Raw genomic sequence first — 19,144 nt, 5'->3', positions numbered from 1 at the left:
AACAAATAAATCCAAAAGGTCTATAGAGTTATTGATGAAATTTGAACAATTTAAATATACATAACAAAAACTGATCAAATTTGAAAAGCAAAAATATTAAAAAAACACTCCATGAGTTACAGAGAACACATGGGATAAGAGAGAGTTGATATTTTTACAGTTCCAAGGCATACAATAGTTTGTTTAAAATTAATCTAAATTGATTTTTTAAATAAAATATAGAATAACTTAAGCGGTTTCAAGAGTAGACCCCTGCAATAATTTTATTAGAGTGGTAAATAAATCGAACTTACATAAATAAATTTGATGTTTAATTTAATAAAAATTTATTTATATTCATTCAATACACATAATATTAATTAAATGAATAAATTGAATAACTCATTAAATAAAATAAATAAATACATATATATTCAATTCATTAACGTTCATAAATAATATTCATAAATAATATTTCTAAATAATATTTTTAAATCATATTTATCAATAAAATTTTTATCAACATATTATATAAATAAAAAAACTTTAAAAATAAATAAATAAATTTGTATTATCAAATTTAATAACCAATCAAATAATTTTAAAATATAAAAATTTTAAACAATCAAACAAATTTAAATTGAAAGTTTGATAATATTTAAATGAATCAAACTTAAATAAAATTTGAATTAAGATCAAGTTCATAAAAAAATTAAATTAATCTTAAATAATCATTTCAATGACTTAATTCATTTTAAATTTGATTTGACTTATTTATCTTATCAAATAAATTAACTCGTTTATAATCTAAAATTTTATTAACCAGCTCATATTTTCGAATAGTCAACTTAACCAGCTTGTTTTGGCGTATTTGACACACACATTTAGTAGCACTATTTGAGCACAAAGTGTTTACAAATTTGCATGATGGATTAGCTTGAATAATTAAGGTAAGTCAAATTTATTTAGATAAATAGGAGAAAAATAAATTTAATAAAAAAAATATAGCAGACGAGATACCCTTCTAATAAAAAATAAATAAATAAAAAATTCTTCGATAGTCAAAAAAAAAATTATACTTTCAATTCTTTTTCTATTTTTGGCTCTCCAATCTCCCACAAAATGAAATCACCCGACCGACGTAGCACCCACGCACCACGCGTGCAACGCGCGCAGTCGACACCTGCAGCGCCGCAGCACACGCGTCGCCCTCCTCGTCGCCGCTCCCGGATCCCTCTCTCCGTCTCCTCATAAAGCGCCCGCGCTCCCGCGCCCTTCTCGATCAGAACGCACGCCTCCTTGGATGCGGTTCGGGAATGGCAGCGCACGTCGCGAGCAGCGAAGCTGTACACTCGGAGCTCTCACCGGGCGGTGGCATCTTGGCCCGCGTCGATCGGTTGGATATCATGCTGGGCTACCTGGAGGAGCTCTGTGGCAGTCACAGCAGCCGCAGCACCTCCGCCGCCGTCGTTACGACGAGCGAAGTCAGCAACTCCTCGGTCGACTCTTCACCTAGAAGCACCGACCGGCGCCGGTGCCGGCCTATCGGAGCAGTCGTCGCCGAAACGCAGGTCAAAGGCAACCTCATGGACCGCGTCGAACACCTTGAGAAACGCCTGCTCGAGGCGAGTTATTACTGCATTCGCTTATATTTTTCAATTAATTTATTTTTTTGAATTATTCGTTCGCTTGATCATCGTCAACCATTATTGCAGTTGGAGGAGAAGAAGACGAGGAGTGGAGGAGAAGAGATGAAGAAGGTGAAGAAGAGAAAGCGTGGCAAAGGGTTGAAGTGGCTGGTGGCTTCGTGTGTCAAGGGAGATCTGGAAACACAGTAATTATCTATGTATGTTTAAGTGTTAAGTCGTTTTGGTTTTAATTTGGTGCGTGTAAATTAAATGTACGACGAGGGCCTTGTTTTCTGGAAGAAGATGGAGAAGTTTCTGGTGAGAATTGATGAAGTAATTGAATGATATTAGAGAACATAAGCCCACTTAAAAAGATGGCAGAGAATCCAGCGTGCCTTGGACAAAATTATAAAAGAATGCTCGTGGAAACAATTTACCTGTACAATTTACCTCTTCTGTTGTGGGTTCCAAAGAATTGCGTGGAATGTTCTTGAATAGTATTAGTGTTCTCTTCTCGAGCAAACATTTGGCATGCCATAATCCCTCGATTGGGCTAGATTTCGTCTCCATGGATCATTATGCAGCTTATAATGCAATATCTGCATGATTGGAAAGAAAAAAAACAAGGTAAACAAGTTCGGTTGACCAATCTATAAAGTTCAGATTTGAGAATAGTACCAGCACAATCGTAAGATACTAAGAACCAAGTCTATTGTCTTTAATCTTATTCTTAGCCAAAGTTCAAATAGATTAGCTCTAACCACTAGTCAAGGATAAGTAACATGAAAGACTTATTGCTGCTAACTTTTAGCTACAGCGAAAGCACGATGATTATGTAAAGTTGAGTTAAGATACTGCTAAAGATGATGATGTTTCTACCTGTATAAATGTGGCGAAAACATCATCTTCCACCAGTTTGGAGAATTCAACTGCCCATCCTTCCTCCTCGGGGAAAATTTTCTTTTGCCTTTGAGCTTCAAGCAGCACAGAGTCACGATATAAAAACCTCTGCCAGATTTGATGTAGATTTGCCAACATAAGATCTATTTCTGTCTCATTAAACCGCTGTCCAACACAAAAAAAAAAAAAAAACAAAAAAAAAAAAATGCTAACAAGATGATCAGGAATTTTCTACATAGACAACAAATAATATGAGAGGACTGGTATACTACCTGAAGAATTTGAAGCAAGTTTGTAATCTCATCTTCTTGAATTCTAACTGAAAAGCTTCTGTAGTCCAGGGCATTCTCATATGGAAGGTAGATACCATCCTACGCCAATATGTCAAGATTAGTAAGATAATGTATGTGATAAATTAAGCACTGACATATATAAGGCCTAATGTACCCTAAAACCCTAAAAGTATAACAAACTTTTAAAGCTTGGACACCTCCTAATAATTTAACAAACTTAACAAAATTTAGGACCTTGTTTAAAAAAAAAACATTAGCCCTTCCAATCACATCAGTTTTATGAGGTATGTGATGAGGAAGTGCCCCAAGGAGAAAATTGGACCAAAATACCTGAAGTGGGAAACCCCAGAGCAAGCTCTGGATCCATTGTACAATTTGAAACTCAATTAATCAAGTTTGGAAAAGAAAAGAACCATGGTACATGGAGGGACAACATTGCATATAAACTCCTGGTGTGCAATTGGCTAACTCTATTTTAAAAGCAAAGCAAGAATGCCTGCTTACCTGAATTATTACAGGAATGCATCCTTGCAAAATGCTATCTTCCAAGCGTCCACTCCATCCATCCCCAGGCAAGACACCGCAGAAGATAGAGCTAGCTACATCATCATAATACTTGGAAGAGCGTATATTGGTAACAGTGACATTTGGAGTATGCTGTCTCCCAAACTTGCCCGCTTTGTTAGGTGTAGAACCAAATTCCTCAGCAAGCTTTTGTCGAATGCCCATACTATATCTGAAAATGTTGTTTGGAAAAAGAAGCTACTAAATGATTGACAGTAAAATCATTGATGCCAATCCCATGATGTTCAAAGATAATTTACTCACGTGTCTTCAGGTCTACCATTCTCATAGGGAGGTCCTAAGTTTCCATTGAAGTAGAATAATGTTGTACGCTCTTTGCGTGGTCTACAACATTCAGTTATAACAATGTCAGACAAAGTAATCATGAAAAGCCTAAAATGGATACTCTTGATATGTACCTTGCCCAAAGTTTTGCCCATATTGCACCAGGTTCAGGCCTTTTCCATGCAGGAAGGACAAGATCCTTTTCTGGATCAAAGCAGGGGTGGGTACCTCTTTTAGAAGAAGGAATTGGATCCCAGTTGTCGGCCCAATAAGCTGTTGTAGAGTGATTATGCTTTGAGTTTGTATTGCCCCAATGAACTAACATAGTGCTATTCCAGATCTCTTTTGGGGCATAGCAAGCACCTTCATCCCATGAAAAAAACTGTCTGATACGAGCAATGAAATTAGGTTCCCATCAGAAAGTTCAAAAATTTAAATTCTCACTTGGGATAATGTCATACCCAAATATGGTCCTTCCCAGCAGAGCGATTCCAGTAAGGATACTTCTCAACTATATGATCGTAAACTCTCTTGTAGAATTCCAAAGCAAAGTAACTTCTTAGACCTTTTTGTTCCTAAGATTAAAGTGATATATAATTGCTAGGGTTTCAATGAAATTTGTTAAGAATCATAGCTATTCAATAAAAACAATAACTTGAACCGCTCCTAAAAAATGAGATAATTGCTAAATCTAGCATGGATATTTAACCAATCTAATAAAAAATTTGAAGTTTTAACAAATCTATATATGAAAAAGTCTCATCTCTACTAGTAAATGGAGAGGAGAACAGAATGAAGCAATGTGGCCCCTCAATGAACTACAGGGCATCAAGTCACATAGATACCTCCATAGGGGTCCAAATTCATAATTCACAACATCGTGATGGAGTCCTAATTCACAATCTCATCAATAATGTCAATGGAACCAAAGCAAAAGATAATGGACTCAACCATCTATTGAATCCACTCCCAAGGATGGAAGGTTCAATGCAAATACTAACTGATCAAACCAGATTCTCAAAGCCATGCTTGTCTACATGCAACTAACAACATCAATGAATTAGGAGGTCACTGATGCATATTGCCGGTGGCCTAGTGATCCAGACAAGAATTTCCTACACAGGCAATTCAACAAGAAGTGATCCATGCTGTGACAAAGAGGGTTCAACCTTCATACCACCCAAGCAGTTGTACTCCCATATGACTTGCTTGGAGGTACACATTAAAACATGAAGAGTCAAAAAGGCTTATAGTGTGGTAACATGGTGTCGAGTTGATTCTCCGCAAAGGAGGGGAGCCAAGGTTTGGGTAAGCAAGGGGATGGGCAAACATGAGGTTGCCTGAGCACCCACATCATAGGAAGAGATAGGAAGAACTAAAAGAGGCAACACCATCATCACATACATTTTTGTGGTTAAAATGACCTTTAGTCTTCCCAAAGCAACAAAAATGTATATACATGTAGAAAGCGAATCCACGCAAATGATATCAAAGGCCCCATAAAATCTTAAGGGCTAGAGGACATATAGATACCTCCGTATAGGAGGGAACCAAGTAGGGAAAGCCAGAGCATCAACAGATAACCTGCAGCAGCTTTACTTTGAAGGATGTGTGATGCATGCCCGAAGCCATAGGTGCTTAGTTCTCTGGCATGCCAGAACAATATGTTCAAGAGACTTTGTCTCAAATCACTAAGGCACCACATCCCCCACTCACCCTGTCATGGTATCATAGCCAAGGCTTTATGCCATCCTTGACATAGAAGGATTTTTCTCAATGTAAAATATTATAAATCAAAATTTAAAAGATAGCTTAAACTTGGAGAAAAAGTCATCTCAGATGTTATTCTTCAATAATTTTAAAGTTGAAGTTTACACTATTTGGCCATTTAATTTTACTTAAACAGGATCTACTAGTTAAATCATTTGATCATTCTAAGCCAATGACAAGAACATCATGATGTTATGCATATTTAATATGAATAAATTAACTTAAAAATTATGAATCAAAAAATAACCATTGAAGGGGCAGTAAATTAAACTAAATGTATAAATAGATAACAGTATAAAATTCACAAATACTTGAGATTAAAATAATTAAATAAATTATATACACTAAAATATGCAAGATTTAGATACATAAATGATGTTTAAATTATGACTGTAAATATTTAAGTGATACCAAAAACAAGAAATAAAATATGATTTGGATAGGAGCTACCATGTTCATGCTTAATTCATGTGTTATATATTTCTTTCCTGCATTCCCGGGAAACTAGAGAATAGTATCCATCTCATCTTCATACATAATATAGAATTTAGTAAAGGCAAAAAATATTAAGAATTTAGGAAAAAAAAAAATATCATATTGCTTTTGTTAATGGGATAGCTATTACAATGTCTAGGACTATAAACATAACCCTAAATCTAAAATACCAATGCAAGATTAACCCTGCTACACAAATAACCTTATTAAAACTAATTCCTCTAACAGTCCCTCTCAAACTAGAGTACAAATACTATCCATGTTCACTCTGTTACCTGAACTAAAGAACCTCTTATAAGTCAGCAACAAATTAGATATTACAATAATGTGATGACAATATAACATTCACACATTGGAGAAACAAAAATATAGTGAATAAAGCAAGCAACCAATGACATGGTTTGACCTTGATTAACAAAGCTCACAATATAGTTGATGGAATACACGGGACCACAAGCAAAGGAAAGGTTGGTAGTGTTTGTGCTTGCCTTCATGGTGAAGCATGACCATCAATCGGATGCCCTTGCAACAAATTCAAAAGATAAGAGTTCTTAACAGAGACTGGTAGTGTTATATTGCTCCCCTCCACCTGTTTCCAAAAGTTGGTGATTCATAGTCATGCACTCAAGATCGCACGATATTGCATAGAGGGCTTGCAAGTAATTGTGCAGATGACTTAGCCATGATGGAGAATGAGACAAAGGAGAAAGGATCAAAGATGTTGACCTTTCCCTTAGGAATACAAAATACTCTAAGCTAAATGGGTGACTTTGATCATCTATAGAGCTTAGGAGAGAGAAAATAATGTATTGTTTATGTTCATGGGATCACTGTTATGGTAACCCTAAACTTAAAAAAACTAATGCTTAACTAAACCTCCTTCACTAATATCCCTTAACACTAACACCTCTAATATGCACTACCAAACATATGAAAAATAAGTTTTCTTAACAAATTTAAAATATTTTCCTAGAAGAGTATTTTAGCCGACCCCACTTAGTGGAATAAGACTCGGTTGTTGTTGTTATTGTTGTTCCTAGAAGAGTATTTTAAAGAAACACATGAAGCATTTTGCATTGCAATATTTGTTCATTAGAAGAAACAATGTAAATCAACAAAGGAGAAATTATGAGATTTCATAAATGTATTCATACCTTCATCCGTAAATGAGGTGCATCATCTGCTCGAGTAATTATACATGAATCAAGAACAGGAACGTAGAAGAAATCTGCTTCATCACCGTTCATTGTTCGATAAGGACTAGCAAGAATGCTCTCATAGAGTGCCATCTAAACATAAATAAATAATTGTAAGGATACGTTAAGGTGAAATAATAATTTATGGTCTTGTAAGTTCACACCTGTGACCCATATAATTGATCTGTCCACAATGTCCTGTTCTTGTCTGTATATATTCTGTTAACACACTCAAACTTGAAATGTCGACCCTATAAGGGGAAAAAGGTGAAGAAATGAAGCATTTCTGATCATTAAATCAAACAAAAACAATGAATCACAAGCTTACTTCAAGAAGGTGTGCATTGAACTCTGGTGGCAGGTCATAAACATAGATGAGTGGCCTTTTCTTTTTAACTACCGCTTTGATGGTCATAAGATCACCATTGATGGATACCTTGTCAGGTAAATCAACTTTAGCCGGTCGAAGCCATACTGGCCATTCTTGCATAGGTGATAAGGCAGATGGAACACTACAATCTATCCCATAATAACCACTGTCACACTGAAAAACTTTATTTATATAAAATTGCAAAGAGGATGTCTTATGAGTATCATTACTTCAAGTATAATAACTAGAAATAGAATAAAAGTACATACATGAACAACAAGAAGCTGCTATGAAACTGAACTATTTCTGAACAGCTACATAGATAATATCGGAGCATTGAACTTTATACAAGACTATATTGCTAGTAATATCAGGTGTCTTAGGTCACTGTTGATTAAGCTTAATAGAATTTTCTTTGGTGTCCCTCTAAGCCTTACACCATCAACACTTCAATTGATTCAACTACCCTGAATGTAAAACTTATTGTCTTTGGTCATGATAGTACTATCTTAACCTATTGTCTTGCGTTTAACTTTTAGAATTATACCTAACTATTCTAGGATAATCATATTCATAACATTTTTATGTAAACTCATACATTCATTTTGACCTTTTCATTTATATTCAACTTTTTGTATGTATTATTTCTTAACTATCCAACACTCTGGCACATAACATATGATTGGCTGTGCTACAGTTTATAAAGTAGAACTATAGAAGTAACTAAACATCATAATTCAGAAGTACAATATGTTCATTAATTATAACACAATTAGACTTTAGTAAGTTTAGAATGATGTCGTTGGCAAACTATCAGAAAATGGAAGAAAATTTATGGTGCTTAGTTTCTCTTAGGAGTTCCTTTTTTAGTTTAGCATACCTCGCAAAATCCACCACGACAATGTCCGTGTCCAGAGCACTGGTTGACACAAATACATAATGTTGGAATCTCACAGAACTGTCCCAAAAGACAGTCATACTTGCAATCACATCCCACTTTAAATTTTACTTTTGAAGCATATGCATCCTCTGGGTCTACATTGCACCATCCAGGTTTGGAACCATTAGTTGTAAAAATATTTTCAAAATCAGCCTTTGTCCAATCAGTAACTTTTGGATCACCAAGTTTGGAAGGTGAGCTGATCAGAGATGATAACTATAAGCACCACGATAAGTGACAGAAAAATACATTTTGAAAGAAAACTAACTCACTTTATTTTAAATCCGCAAGCCTCTGCCACTGGACGATTTGGATACTTCGTTCCTTGTCCACAAAAACACATTGCTCGTGTTGTGTCACAATAAGCAGGGCATATTGACACAATCCATGGGCCATAAGGTTGTTCTGGTGAATGAGGAAGATTACACTTTAGCTCCAACTTTGTTTCACATCCTTCACCTGCTTGAATACAATAGCATTTTTATCTTGCAAATCTGTTGCTCATTTCAAAGTTGTATCATGGAATAAAGTGAACCTTTCATTTTTCAATATGAGGAACTTATCAAATGAAACTACATAATTCAGCATTGAGAAAATAAAGGTCAATTAAAATGACAAAAGAATACTCAATAACAAACAAAAAACAAGCAAATGCCTTTATTATTTCTCTCTCTCCCTGTGTCTATGCATATAGGGGTGAGCATTTGGTTAATAACTGAATTGACCGAACCAAACACACCGAAATCGAACTAACTGAATTTTTTTGGACAAACCAAACCAACTAAACTTTGTCACTAAAACTAAACTGATAAAAATCTATTAATTCGGTCAATTACTGAATTAACCAAACTTTTCGTAGCAGTCGATTGATGTTGCATCATCAATCGACTACCATTGAACAATCGAGTCCACCAATCGATTGCTAAACATACTATTCTACTATCCGATTTATCAGTTGATCAGTCAAATTGCACACTCATTGTCAGGTTCAGGTACAACAGTCAACTGCTCACAACATAGCAGTCGACTGATACCGATTTGGTTTGATCAATTTAACTGAATTTGGAATTTTAAAACCAAGACTGAACCGAATATAACCAAAATAACTGAGATTTAAAAAAAAATGAATTTCCGAATTAACCGAACTTCCAAATTCAGTCGGTTATTTTGGTTTAACCGAGATTTTGCTTACCCCAATATGCATATTACCAAGTAGTTATTTCCTAAAACTATTAGACTTCCCAAGATCTTTTTACTAAAATTCAGTGATTGTTTGATTATTCAAAGATTCAGATCAATACGTTCATAAGCTAGGTTTATGGTTTTGTTCAATATTTGCCGAACTTCACACTCTCATCTTTAAATTTAAACATTCTGCAGTTTCCTAGGTCAATCAGCGTAAATGTGACCAAAATAAATGGAACCATGCCTAAACAAATCAATCTTGTTCAGAACAAACAGAATTGAGATTTATTTCTGCCTGATTTATCTACTTATAAAAGAGTAGATCGGTCAAAATTTTCAAAATTATATCAAGTTGACCAAATTTTAACTGATTTCATCCATTTAACTCTCAGTTTAACCAAATCTCAATTGATTTCATCGATTTTCAAATCTAATCCAACCTATTGCTAGCTAATTTGTTTGAATCTCTAGTTTTTTTTCTCTTTTTTTCCTCCAAACTTTCCTTAATCTTTATAAGATGCTGGTTTCTCAGAAAAAAATGGATGGTCATTTACAATAGCAATCCCACTTGGGTGATCATGCCAGTAAATAAACGTTGTCAATTATGTTATGAACTTGAACAAATTGAGAGATTAATAAGCTCAGAAAAATGTTGAAATTTAAGAAAAGAAAAAGACTTCCAACATTTGAGTATATATGCTGGGAAAAGAAAAGAAAATAAACGTTGAATCATTTAAGGTAAAGAAGATATGAGAGGATCTAGATGTGTGTCGATATTAGATGGTAAAGAAGAGGTGCATTTGATAGATATTGAAGAAGAAAGCAGGGGGGGGGGGGGGGGGGGGGGAGTAAGGAAGAGAAGTCTGTTAGTGCAACAATATTTCTAAGTGGTTTAGGCAGATTGTTAATGCAACAATGCTCATAAATGGTGGTATTCGACCATGTTGTCTTGAGGATGTGTTAATGTGTTTAACAAAGGATTTAAGTTACCTATGCCTGTAGCATTGACATGTGCATTAAGTTTGCAAGGACTTAGGAGGTTCGACTTGTCAGAGTTGAGTCATGTTGGTTGAAGACCTAAAAGATAAAAGCAAGGCCTTTGGTAAAGTGGTTGAAGATATGGAGGCAATGCTTTTGGGCAAGCGGTAAAGACCTTTTAGGTATGTGAAGACCTGTAGGCATATGATAGACCTGAAACCATGGAGTCTTTTAGCAACATCATTGTGGATGATGTAGAGATCGAAGAAAGGCTTTGAGCATGCAAAGATCTGGAGCATAGAGCTTTAAGAAATATTATCATGGATGATGTGACTAGGAACATGGAGGCTTTGGGCATTTGAAGACCTGGAGAATGGAGTTTTGGGCAACATCATCGTGGATAATATGGAAGTTGAAAACCTAGACGATGACAAGCTGAAAATGTAATCTGAAGCTTACACTTTTTAGCAATGTCATCCAAAGATAATGTGGATAAAGCAAACTAGGTAAGGGATACCTAATTGGCATCTACAGAGCTTTATGTAGGCTTAAAAAGGGTAAACCAAGTAAAGTTAGAATCTTTTGAGTGGATTGAGCCGATTAAAGGTTAGCTCGGTCAATTGAAGTTTTGTGTCAACTGCCGAGTTGATTCTAAAATCTTTATTCGAAAACATAATGTTCTCTGTTGGACTTGGACTATTGAATTTTAAGTCAACTAAAGACAGTTTCAGTTAACTAAAGGATTGGTCCAGACAAGCTCGATCTTGAAGCTTTGCATAGGCTTACAAGTAGTATGCCAAGTGAAGTCAGGATTGTCAAATAGATTAATACAATTGGAGGTTGGCTCAGTTGATTGGAGTGTTGAGGCAATATTATGACGAGTACACTGAAAATCAATATCGACCTTTTACTATCTATACAAGATTTACAATGTTTTAATCAGCATCTTTCAACCAATCGCAAGAAAAGATTATCACAAAAACTGGAGTTCTTAACCCCAGTACTTAGGCGAATGATTAGCATTTATGGAAACGAACAGACTAAATTCAGATAATTATTTCTCGCTAAACACTAAAGTTAATAACTGACCAAAAAGGGATACAAAGTTACTAAATAGGGGATGAGCAAATTACGCATTGCAAATTTTACCAACCAGCATATCCATGAAAGCACCTGCACTGCCCCAATTCCCTATTGCATACGCCTCGACCGCCACACTCGTCCTTGCAATTCATGCCACTTATATTCTACACACAAGACCTTCTGAAGTCAAACAATTCGCTTTTTGCTCCATAAATGCCAAAAACAAAAACAAAATAAAATTTGTATCGACCTCAACGACCTCGACCGCAACCGATAAAGGATCGCAACCGGAGAGCCACCTCCCGATCTCAGATTTCCAAGGCGCGCCGCGGTAGGTCACCGGCGCATGCGACGTTTCCGGAGACCGGGTCCCTAAATCTTCACTCGCTCCTCCACCGAACAACCTTTCCCTCCTCCTGCTGAAGTAGTCAAAGGAGGGGCGGAGAGGGGGCAAGAACATGTGGGTGAAGGAGACGAGGATGAGAAGGAAAGCAATGGCCGCGACGAGAGAGCCCGGCGACTTCCATGAGGGAAGGGAGATCATCTCATCCTCCGACGCAAATGGTGGATCGGAAATGGAAGGGGGGAACAGAACCTCGACGAATATTTTGGTTCGGCCCGCGGGTCAATTTCGGATCGAAGCAAAGTGCATTCATTATTGTTCTATGCAGTATATTTACCCGCGGAAGTCAATTTCGGATCGAATCAAAGTGCATTCATTATTTCGGTTCGTGGCGACGATCCGATGGTTGAAGGCCTGCCCGATTCAAAGATCGAGCGGCTGCCCGCAAACTTGCACCCTGCTGCTTGTAGTAAAATGAATTTCTTAACTGATAAATGACGTAGGAATCCTTTAGTGATTAATAAAAAAATAAAATACAATAAAATATTAATAAAAAATGTTTAGTGAATAGAGTCGTCAAACGGACCAACCCACGGCGGAGCAGATCAACCTATAGCGGGCCCATCATTTGGCGGGGTGAGGCGGAACGGGTCGACCCACCAATTGGGCGGATTGCGAAATCTCCAACCCAACTCGAGGCGGGTCGCGGGGTTAAGCGGGCCAACCCGCGGGCCTGTTAAAAAATAAAAAATTTTAAAAATTTTAAATTTTAATTATAATTTAAATTGATTTAAATTGAAATTTTTAAGTTTAAATTATAATTTTTAAACTTAAATTGTAATTTAAATGGATCAAACCCACTCATTTATTAAGTTTTCTACTTTAATTTTAAATTTTAAAATAAATAAATAAACTTTCTCAACCCACAGGCCAACCCACGTGGGTCACGGGCCTAGACGGGCCAACCCATCTGAACTCATCTTAAAATGGGTTAATAAAATTTCAACTCAATCCGCCTAAATTACTTGGTGAAGCGGGTCAACCCGACGGACCTAACTCAAATTGACGGGTATATTAGTAAAGTCACATGCGTGATAGCCTTCTTCAGCTAGGACAGTGAATCAGTGACTATTGCATCTTTCAATATCACTGTAGAGGTGAGGAAGAATGGTGACTTCAATGTAGCAGAGTTATTGAAATGGACAAGAGTTGAATATTGATGAATTCGAGACTATATCTTCCTCCATTATAGTCAACTGTAATTTTTTAATTTATATTTTCATATATGACCATGGAATCATCCGTCTAGAATTATTGAGTGACGGATTTCGTGTTTTATTGAAATGAAGAGGAAAAATGATGGCTCCTAAAAGCCTTTAAAAAGTAAAATGATAGCAGAAGCTTCTCTTTCTTTGTATCTTCTCTCAGCTTTATCGTGGCATCTCCAAGTCTTCTATTATTCAAAAAGGCTTTGCCTTCTTCCTTTTGACTTTCTTCCTCATCTCTTCTCTTGTCGTCCCCCATGCCACATTACTTCTTGGCAAGGCATGATAGCGGTCAAGGTGTCTCATTCCAATTATAACTCAAAACCCCAAGTGGTAACAATAAGATTTTAAACCTTTGTGATGTGAAGGTAAATAAGGGACTTATGTGGCACGATCTTGGCTCGATCAATATAAATTCCATGTGGTACATCTTTAACTCAATCAACATAGATTATGCATGGCATGCCCTTGACTCAATCAACATAGATCCGAGTCACTTAGAGTCCTAATTGCGTCTTGGTTAAATCGGATTGAGTTATGTTGACCTCAAAAGAGTTTGGCAAAGCTTATTAGGAGCTCAATGGTGTTTATAGGGGATTCGACAGTACTTAGAATAATCATGCTGAGTTCAACAGGGTTAGGATCGAGTCAGTAAAAGACCTCACCTAGTAGATTAACCCAGTTGAATTAAGGTAAAGTAAGGCAGGACACACGTCAGTTGTGGAACATGCATCAAGTCAAGAGCCCTAACAGTTATCTTGTCATGCAACAGTAATGAGCAATGGTTACGAATGCAAGAAAGAAAGCATTGGTTACAAACATAGGAAAGAAGGCTGCGGTTACAAATGAAGGAAAGCTACGGTAATTACATGACCGGATCACGGTTCAGAACCGACAGTTTGACAGTTCAGAACCGACGATTTGACTGTTCTTACCAGGTCGACCCTTAACCTTAACCGTCCAAGATGATTATACATGGTTCGGAATTGTCGATTCACGATTCATTTACAGTTCATCACAATTCAAGATTATTATTATTAAAAAATAAAAAAAAATATAAATTTTATAAAAAAAAAGAAGTGTTTGTATTTATTTAAGTTGTCTACGTATTCCCTTAGGGTATAGGGGAATCAAAGCACACGTAGTTCACTTACTTTTCACCCTTTTACCTTATAAAGTGGCAATGTTACTCACTTCCATTTTCTAGTGTCTTAGTATTCCTTCCTTTGATATCAAAGTCTTCTATTTCATCATCTGAAAGTTGTATTCCTTGTATTCTTTTTTCAACTCTCGTCCAATTATCAAATAATGCTTGAGCTTCCGAAGACTTAAGAGACAAAGTATATTGTTATTCATCCAATATTTTACCTACAGAAACTAAACATTTACTCTACAACAACGGTTGACATTGAACAAGCTAAAATTTCTTTTGTAATGATAGATAGGATTGGAAAACTTTAAGTCTTCTGTGATCACCACCGTAGAATATTGGAATCCGACTTGCTATCTACTTGACTAAAATCAAAAGAAATCATACAATAATTCTCAAGTTCCTGTTTAGAACTTTAGGATCCTCGTGAACATTTCGTTGTCCATTCTTTTAATAAAAGTTGTTCTTTTATAAGTTTTGAACTATTACTACTAGAAATACTAATATTTTATGTTTCAAAAATATTAGTTTCTAAGCCATATTTTTACTATAATCTTTATAAATTTTATATAAATTATTTCTAGTTTCATGTATAATACTAGCAGGATTAGGAAAAGAAATATCTTTAAATAAAATTAAGTATCATAATACAAAACCAACATTTCCTATAAAACTTCTAATTTAAGTCTAGGGTCTAGAAAAAATGCAACTAAATAAATTTTAAAAATATAAAAATAATATTTTTCTCATTTTGCTTTTATTGCTAATACCCAAGGAGATAAAAATTCATTCTTAATATATTTATTTAAAACTAATACTATACTAAAAAATTCACCATAACTAAATGAGAAACAGGATAATAAACACCAAAAAGTTATTTAGTTGCATCATTAAATACTTTTAAATTTTTACAAATATTACTATATATATTCTATTGGTGTGAAAATAAATAAATATTGATATTATTATTTTATATAAAAAATGAACATGATAATTCTCTATATTGAAATAAATCTTGTAATAATTGATAAGTTAAATTTAAATGTATTAGTACATTACGTGAAAATTTTTTAGATCTTATTCAATTAATTTTACAAAATCTACTCCATTATTTCATTATAGTAGGATGTGACCATAAATAAGAAATAACAATTCTAATTGATTTAATATGATTTTTTTAAATTTTTAATCCATCTTGAACACATAAATTTAAAATATGACATATACAATGAATATGAAAAAATAAACTACCAATAATAGGTTGACATATAAATTTAAGTTGTTTAATACTAACAGTATTATAATTAGCATTATCAAATGATATTGAAAATATTTTAGAAATTAAATCATATTCTTCTAAAATTAAACATAATAATGAGAGATGTTGTTGAGCACTATGTGATTCATCAAAAACTCTATAAGCTAATAAATATTTTTGAATTTTTCATGAGTTATCAATCTAATGGCAAGTCACACCCATATATAAATGTGTTTGTCAATGATCACTCCAAATATCAAAACATAAAAAAATTTTATTATTTAATTTACTAAATTCTTCAATTAAATCTTTTTTTCCCTTACTAATCTTTTAATTGTACAAGTAAGTATTGTTTAAACATGTTTAGCGATAGATTAAGTGATTCTTTAACAAAATTTCAAATGTGCATTTAGATCCAAAACTAAAAGAAAGATGTTCTATAAAATAAATCTAACTAACAATTCTCTTAATTTATTATCAGAATATTTAAATAAACTTGAATCGATACCTCCACTAGTTGAGAGAAAATCTAGACAATTGCGTTTGAGAACATTCGATTCCATATTCCATCAAGTGCTTCTTTTCGACGTGTCATTTCAATGACCCATAATCGCCGCCATCTTGGAATTTATAGGAGATTTTGTAATACTTATATTTTGTACGTAATTCTCCGGACAGAAGAGTGACTTTCTCAAAATATTTAATAAAAATAGATGATTTTAAAGGAGGAGCATCACGAACCTTAGAAGTATCATTTGTACTTCCTTGTGTCTTAGGGTGTCGGAACTTGCTTTGGTTCATCATCAATAAATTGAATATCACGATCCACATTCGGATTGACTATTTCTTTGTCTTTCCGAGATTGAGATGATGAACCTCCTTCCATTATAATTGAAGAATTAAAGCGTTAAAATTGAAGTCGAAAGATAGATTTCAAATTGAGAGATGAGAGTAGAGAAGATGGTGTGAAAATAATGAAATAAGCTACCTTATTTATAGAGTTTGGAGAATAACAGATACTAAATCATAGTCATTGATCAAAAAATGATCAAATAATCTTAACCATTAAAAAAATACACAGTTGGAACCGACAGTTCCAATGACTATAAGCCTAAAAAAAACTAATTGACCCGGCCCCTATCAGGCCGGTTACGATTCAGGTTTGGTGACCTTGGTCAATGGGTAACCGTCTCGTGGACCCGATTATGAGCTCGAGTCTAATCTGATTAGGACCTAACTTGTGAACGGGTCTAGTTATAGGCGTCGGAGTTATGCAGCTGCTTGAAATAAAGATGTCGAATAAAGGGACATCACCGCTATAGGAGCAAAGCACCTATTATTCTTCCTTCTTTATATATAAGGTAGATATTTCGGTTAATAAGGTATGCACAATTGACCGCAAAATTACTATTCTTCGTTCTTTCCTCCAACTCTAACTTAAGCGTCAAAGGGGTCATGCTAAGGTGTGCTTTGGCTCCCTTCTGACTTTGGTTGGTCCATTTCAGCAAGCAACGAGGCATTGAGGAGTTGATCCATCAAGGTTCCATCTGTCAAGTGCATGCCCGATCCATTAAAGGCCAACCCGGTTGAAGAGGCGGATCCAGTAGCAACTGACGTAGCCTAAGTCAATAGGAGACGATTCGACAAGGAGTTGACTCATCCCTTGATCTCAGACCGGATCACTTTCTATTTAAAATTAGATCCTCAATAGAAATATAGATTTCGTAAGAATAACAAGGTACCCCGGAGGCCAATAATAGTAAACTATAAAAGAGATCTAAAATATTTTGACAATTTACTAAATCACATATTTGACTTTAACTAATATACAAATTATACATCACACTCTCATATTTATAAAATCACACATCTCTTTCATAAAATACCCCTCCCTCAACACACACGATTATTTAATCCATCCGAACCACCGAAGCACATTTAAAATCTCAAAAAATATGTCATGTTTTATGAGGTTTAGAAATTACTATTTTTTCTCTCAAAACTATTTTTTTTTTTGAAAAAATTCACAACAGGCTAAATAGGGTGTGAAATCAAGATTGAAGGGTATGACTATACTCAAGAGAGTTCTAAGAATGCATTAGTCCTAGCTTGGGTTGAATATGATAAGCCTAAGTCCATTGGTGAGTTTTGATTAAAATTCATTGATGGTTGCACAATGTCCAAATTTAGAAATTTTAAACATGGTTAGATTCGCAAGAGTCTTAAGAATACATAGGTGTTATTGAGTGAATATAATAAGTATAAGTCTATATAAGGTTGAATTTAAAAAAAAAACTAAATAGAGTGTGGAACAAAGGTTCAAGAGCTTGATTACACTTAAGAGAGTACCAAGAATACATTAGTCTTGATTTGGATTGAATGTGATAAATTTAAGGTCATCAGTGACTTTTAGCTAAAACTCATTCGTGACTTTAGCCACATTCAAATCAATCCAAACAAGGGTTAATGCACTCCTAGGAGCTTCTTGAGCCTCATCATACCCTGACTTTAATCACATTCAAATCAATTCAAACTAGGGTTAATGCACTCCTAGGAGCTTTCTGAACCTCACCATGCCCTCCACCTTTGGTTTCACATCCTAGATAAGCTGTTGTGAGTTTTTAAAATTTATACAACTTTGAGTAAATTTGATACAAACTCATTGTTGGATTTAAGTATATTATATTCACTCAACAATAGAAATAATATATTCCCAAAACTCTTTTGACTATAATCAAGCCTAAATTTTTAAATTTAGACATTATACGACCATCAGTGAATTTTGACTAAAATTTATTGACGGTGTTAGCCATATCAGAATCAACCCCAAGTAGGACTAATGTATTTTTAGGAGTCTCTTAAGTCACCATACCCTCAAATCTTAATTTCACAACTTATATAACATGTTGTGATTTTTTAAAATTTAGATAACTTCATGTAATTTTAGAATAATTCACTATTGGACTTAGGCCTAAACACTCAATAATAGTATGAATGTGTTCGTGAGACTCCTTTAACTCTAATCATGCCCAAAATTTTACAATCAAGATATTGTATGACCATTAGTGAGTTTTGATCCTAACTCATTAATAATCTTAAAACATTAGAATCAACTCAAATCATGACCAATGCACTCCTAGGAGAAGTCTCTTAAGTTTCACCATGCCCTCAAATATTAATTTCATAGCTTAGATAACATACTGTAAGTTTTTAAAATATAGACAAATTAACATAATTTTGGCACAAACTCACTATTGAACTTAGGTCTATCATATTCACTTAACAACAATATGAATGTGTTCCTAAACTCTTTTGACTTTGACCATATTCAAAATTTTATATTTTGGATAATGTACAACCATCAATAAATTTTGATTAAAAGTCATTAATAGTTGTGAAAACTATAGAGAATTTTGGATATGGTGAGACTCAAGAGACTCCTAGGAATGTATTAGTTCTAGT

General features: G+C 34.6%; 2 protein-coding genes across 4 annotated transcripts; one reads left to right on the top strand and one right to left on the bottom strand.

The window, feature by feature from the left end:
* The first annotated feature begins 1,162 nt into the window (after positions 1 to 1,162).
* On the top strand, positions 1,163 to 1,992 carry LOC141831584 (uncharacterized). Its single transcript, XM_074718974.1, has 2 exons — positions 1,163 to 1,604; positions 1,695 to 1,992. Exons 1-2 carry the CDS (start codon positions 1,296 to 1,298, stop codon positions 1,815 to 1,817), a joined length of 432 nt encoding a protein of 143 aa, XP_074575075.1. The 5' UTR covers positions 1,163 to 1,295; the 3' UTR covers positions 1,818 to 1,992.
* A 109-nt stretch (positions 1,993 to 2,101) lies between these two features.
* Positions 2,102 to 12,224, bottom strand: LOC141831581 (putative glucuronoxylan glucuronosyltransferase F8H). 3 transcript variants are annotated; one of them, XM_074718970.1, is made up of 14 exons: positions 11,917 to 12,224; positions 11,737 to 11,830; positions 8,693 to 8,882; positions 8,361 to 8,619; positions 7,439 to 7,654; positions 7,275 to 7,361; positions 7,069 to 7,203; positions 4,111 to 4,224; positions 3,784 to 4,031; positions 3,629 to 3,709; positions 3,305 to 3,536; positions 2,780 to 2,878; positions 2,487 to 2,672; positions 2,102 to 2,206 (listed from the first exon to the last, which is right to left on the bottom strand). In XM_074718970.1, the coding sequence occupies exons 1-14, from the start codon at positions 12,208 to 12,210 to the stop codon at positions 2,108 to 2,110; spliced, it is 2,334 nt and encodes a 777-aa protein (XP_074575071.1). In that variant the 5' UTR covers positions 12,211 to 12,224; the 3' UTR covers positions 2,102 to 2,107. The 3 variants fall into 3 exon arrangements, with proteins under 3 accessions (XP_074575071.1, XP_074575072.1, XP_074575073.1); XM_074718971.1 differs by having other exon boundaries at positions 8,693 to 8,879; XM_074718972.1 differs by lacking the exon at positions 11,917 to 12,224 and having other exon boundaries at positions 8,693 to 8,879; positions 11,717 to 11,812.
* Between the last annotated feature and the right edge of the window lie 6,920 nt (positions 12,225 to 19,144).

Source organism: Curcuma longa, chromosome 7 (genome assembly GCF_044706935.1).
Source record: "Curcuma longa cultivar G26 ecotype Majalengka, Jawa Barat chromosome 7, ITB_CL_G26_1.1, whole genome shotgun sequence".
In the NCBI taxonomy this organism is placed as follows: domain Eukaryota; kingdom Viridiplantae; phylum Streptophyta; class Magnoliopsida; order Zingiberales; family Zingiberaceae; genus Curcuma; species Curcuma longa.
The sequence above is the reverse complement of the archived record's forward strand: the minus strand, read 5'-3'. Positions and strand labels throughout refer to the sequence as shown.

Excerpts from the sequence above, each read along its gene's own strand:
- LOC141831584 (XM_074718974.1), top strand. The coding sequence starts at position 1,296 with ATGGCAGCGCACGTCGCGAGCAGCGAAGCTGTACACTCGGAGCTCTCA. Across the intron at positions 1,605-1,694 it reads TTGAGAAACGCCTGCTCGAG|TTGGAGGAGAAGAAGACGAG; the intron begins GCGAGTTATTAC and ends CCATTATTGCAG.
- LOC141831581 (XM_074718970.1), bottom strand. The coding sequence starts at position 12,210 with ATGATCTCCCTTCCCTCATGGAAGTCGCCGGGCTCTCTCGTCGCGGCC. Across the intron at positions 4,225-7,068 it reads CACCTCATTTACGGATGAAG|GAACAAAAAGGTCTAAGAAG; the intron begins GTATGAATACAT and ends CTTTAATCTTAG. Across the intron at positions 3,710-3,783 it reads TGGGCAAAACTTTGGGCAAG|ACCACGCAAAGAGCGTACAA; the intron begins GTACATATCAAG and ends TGAATGTTGTAG.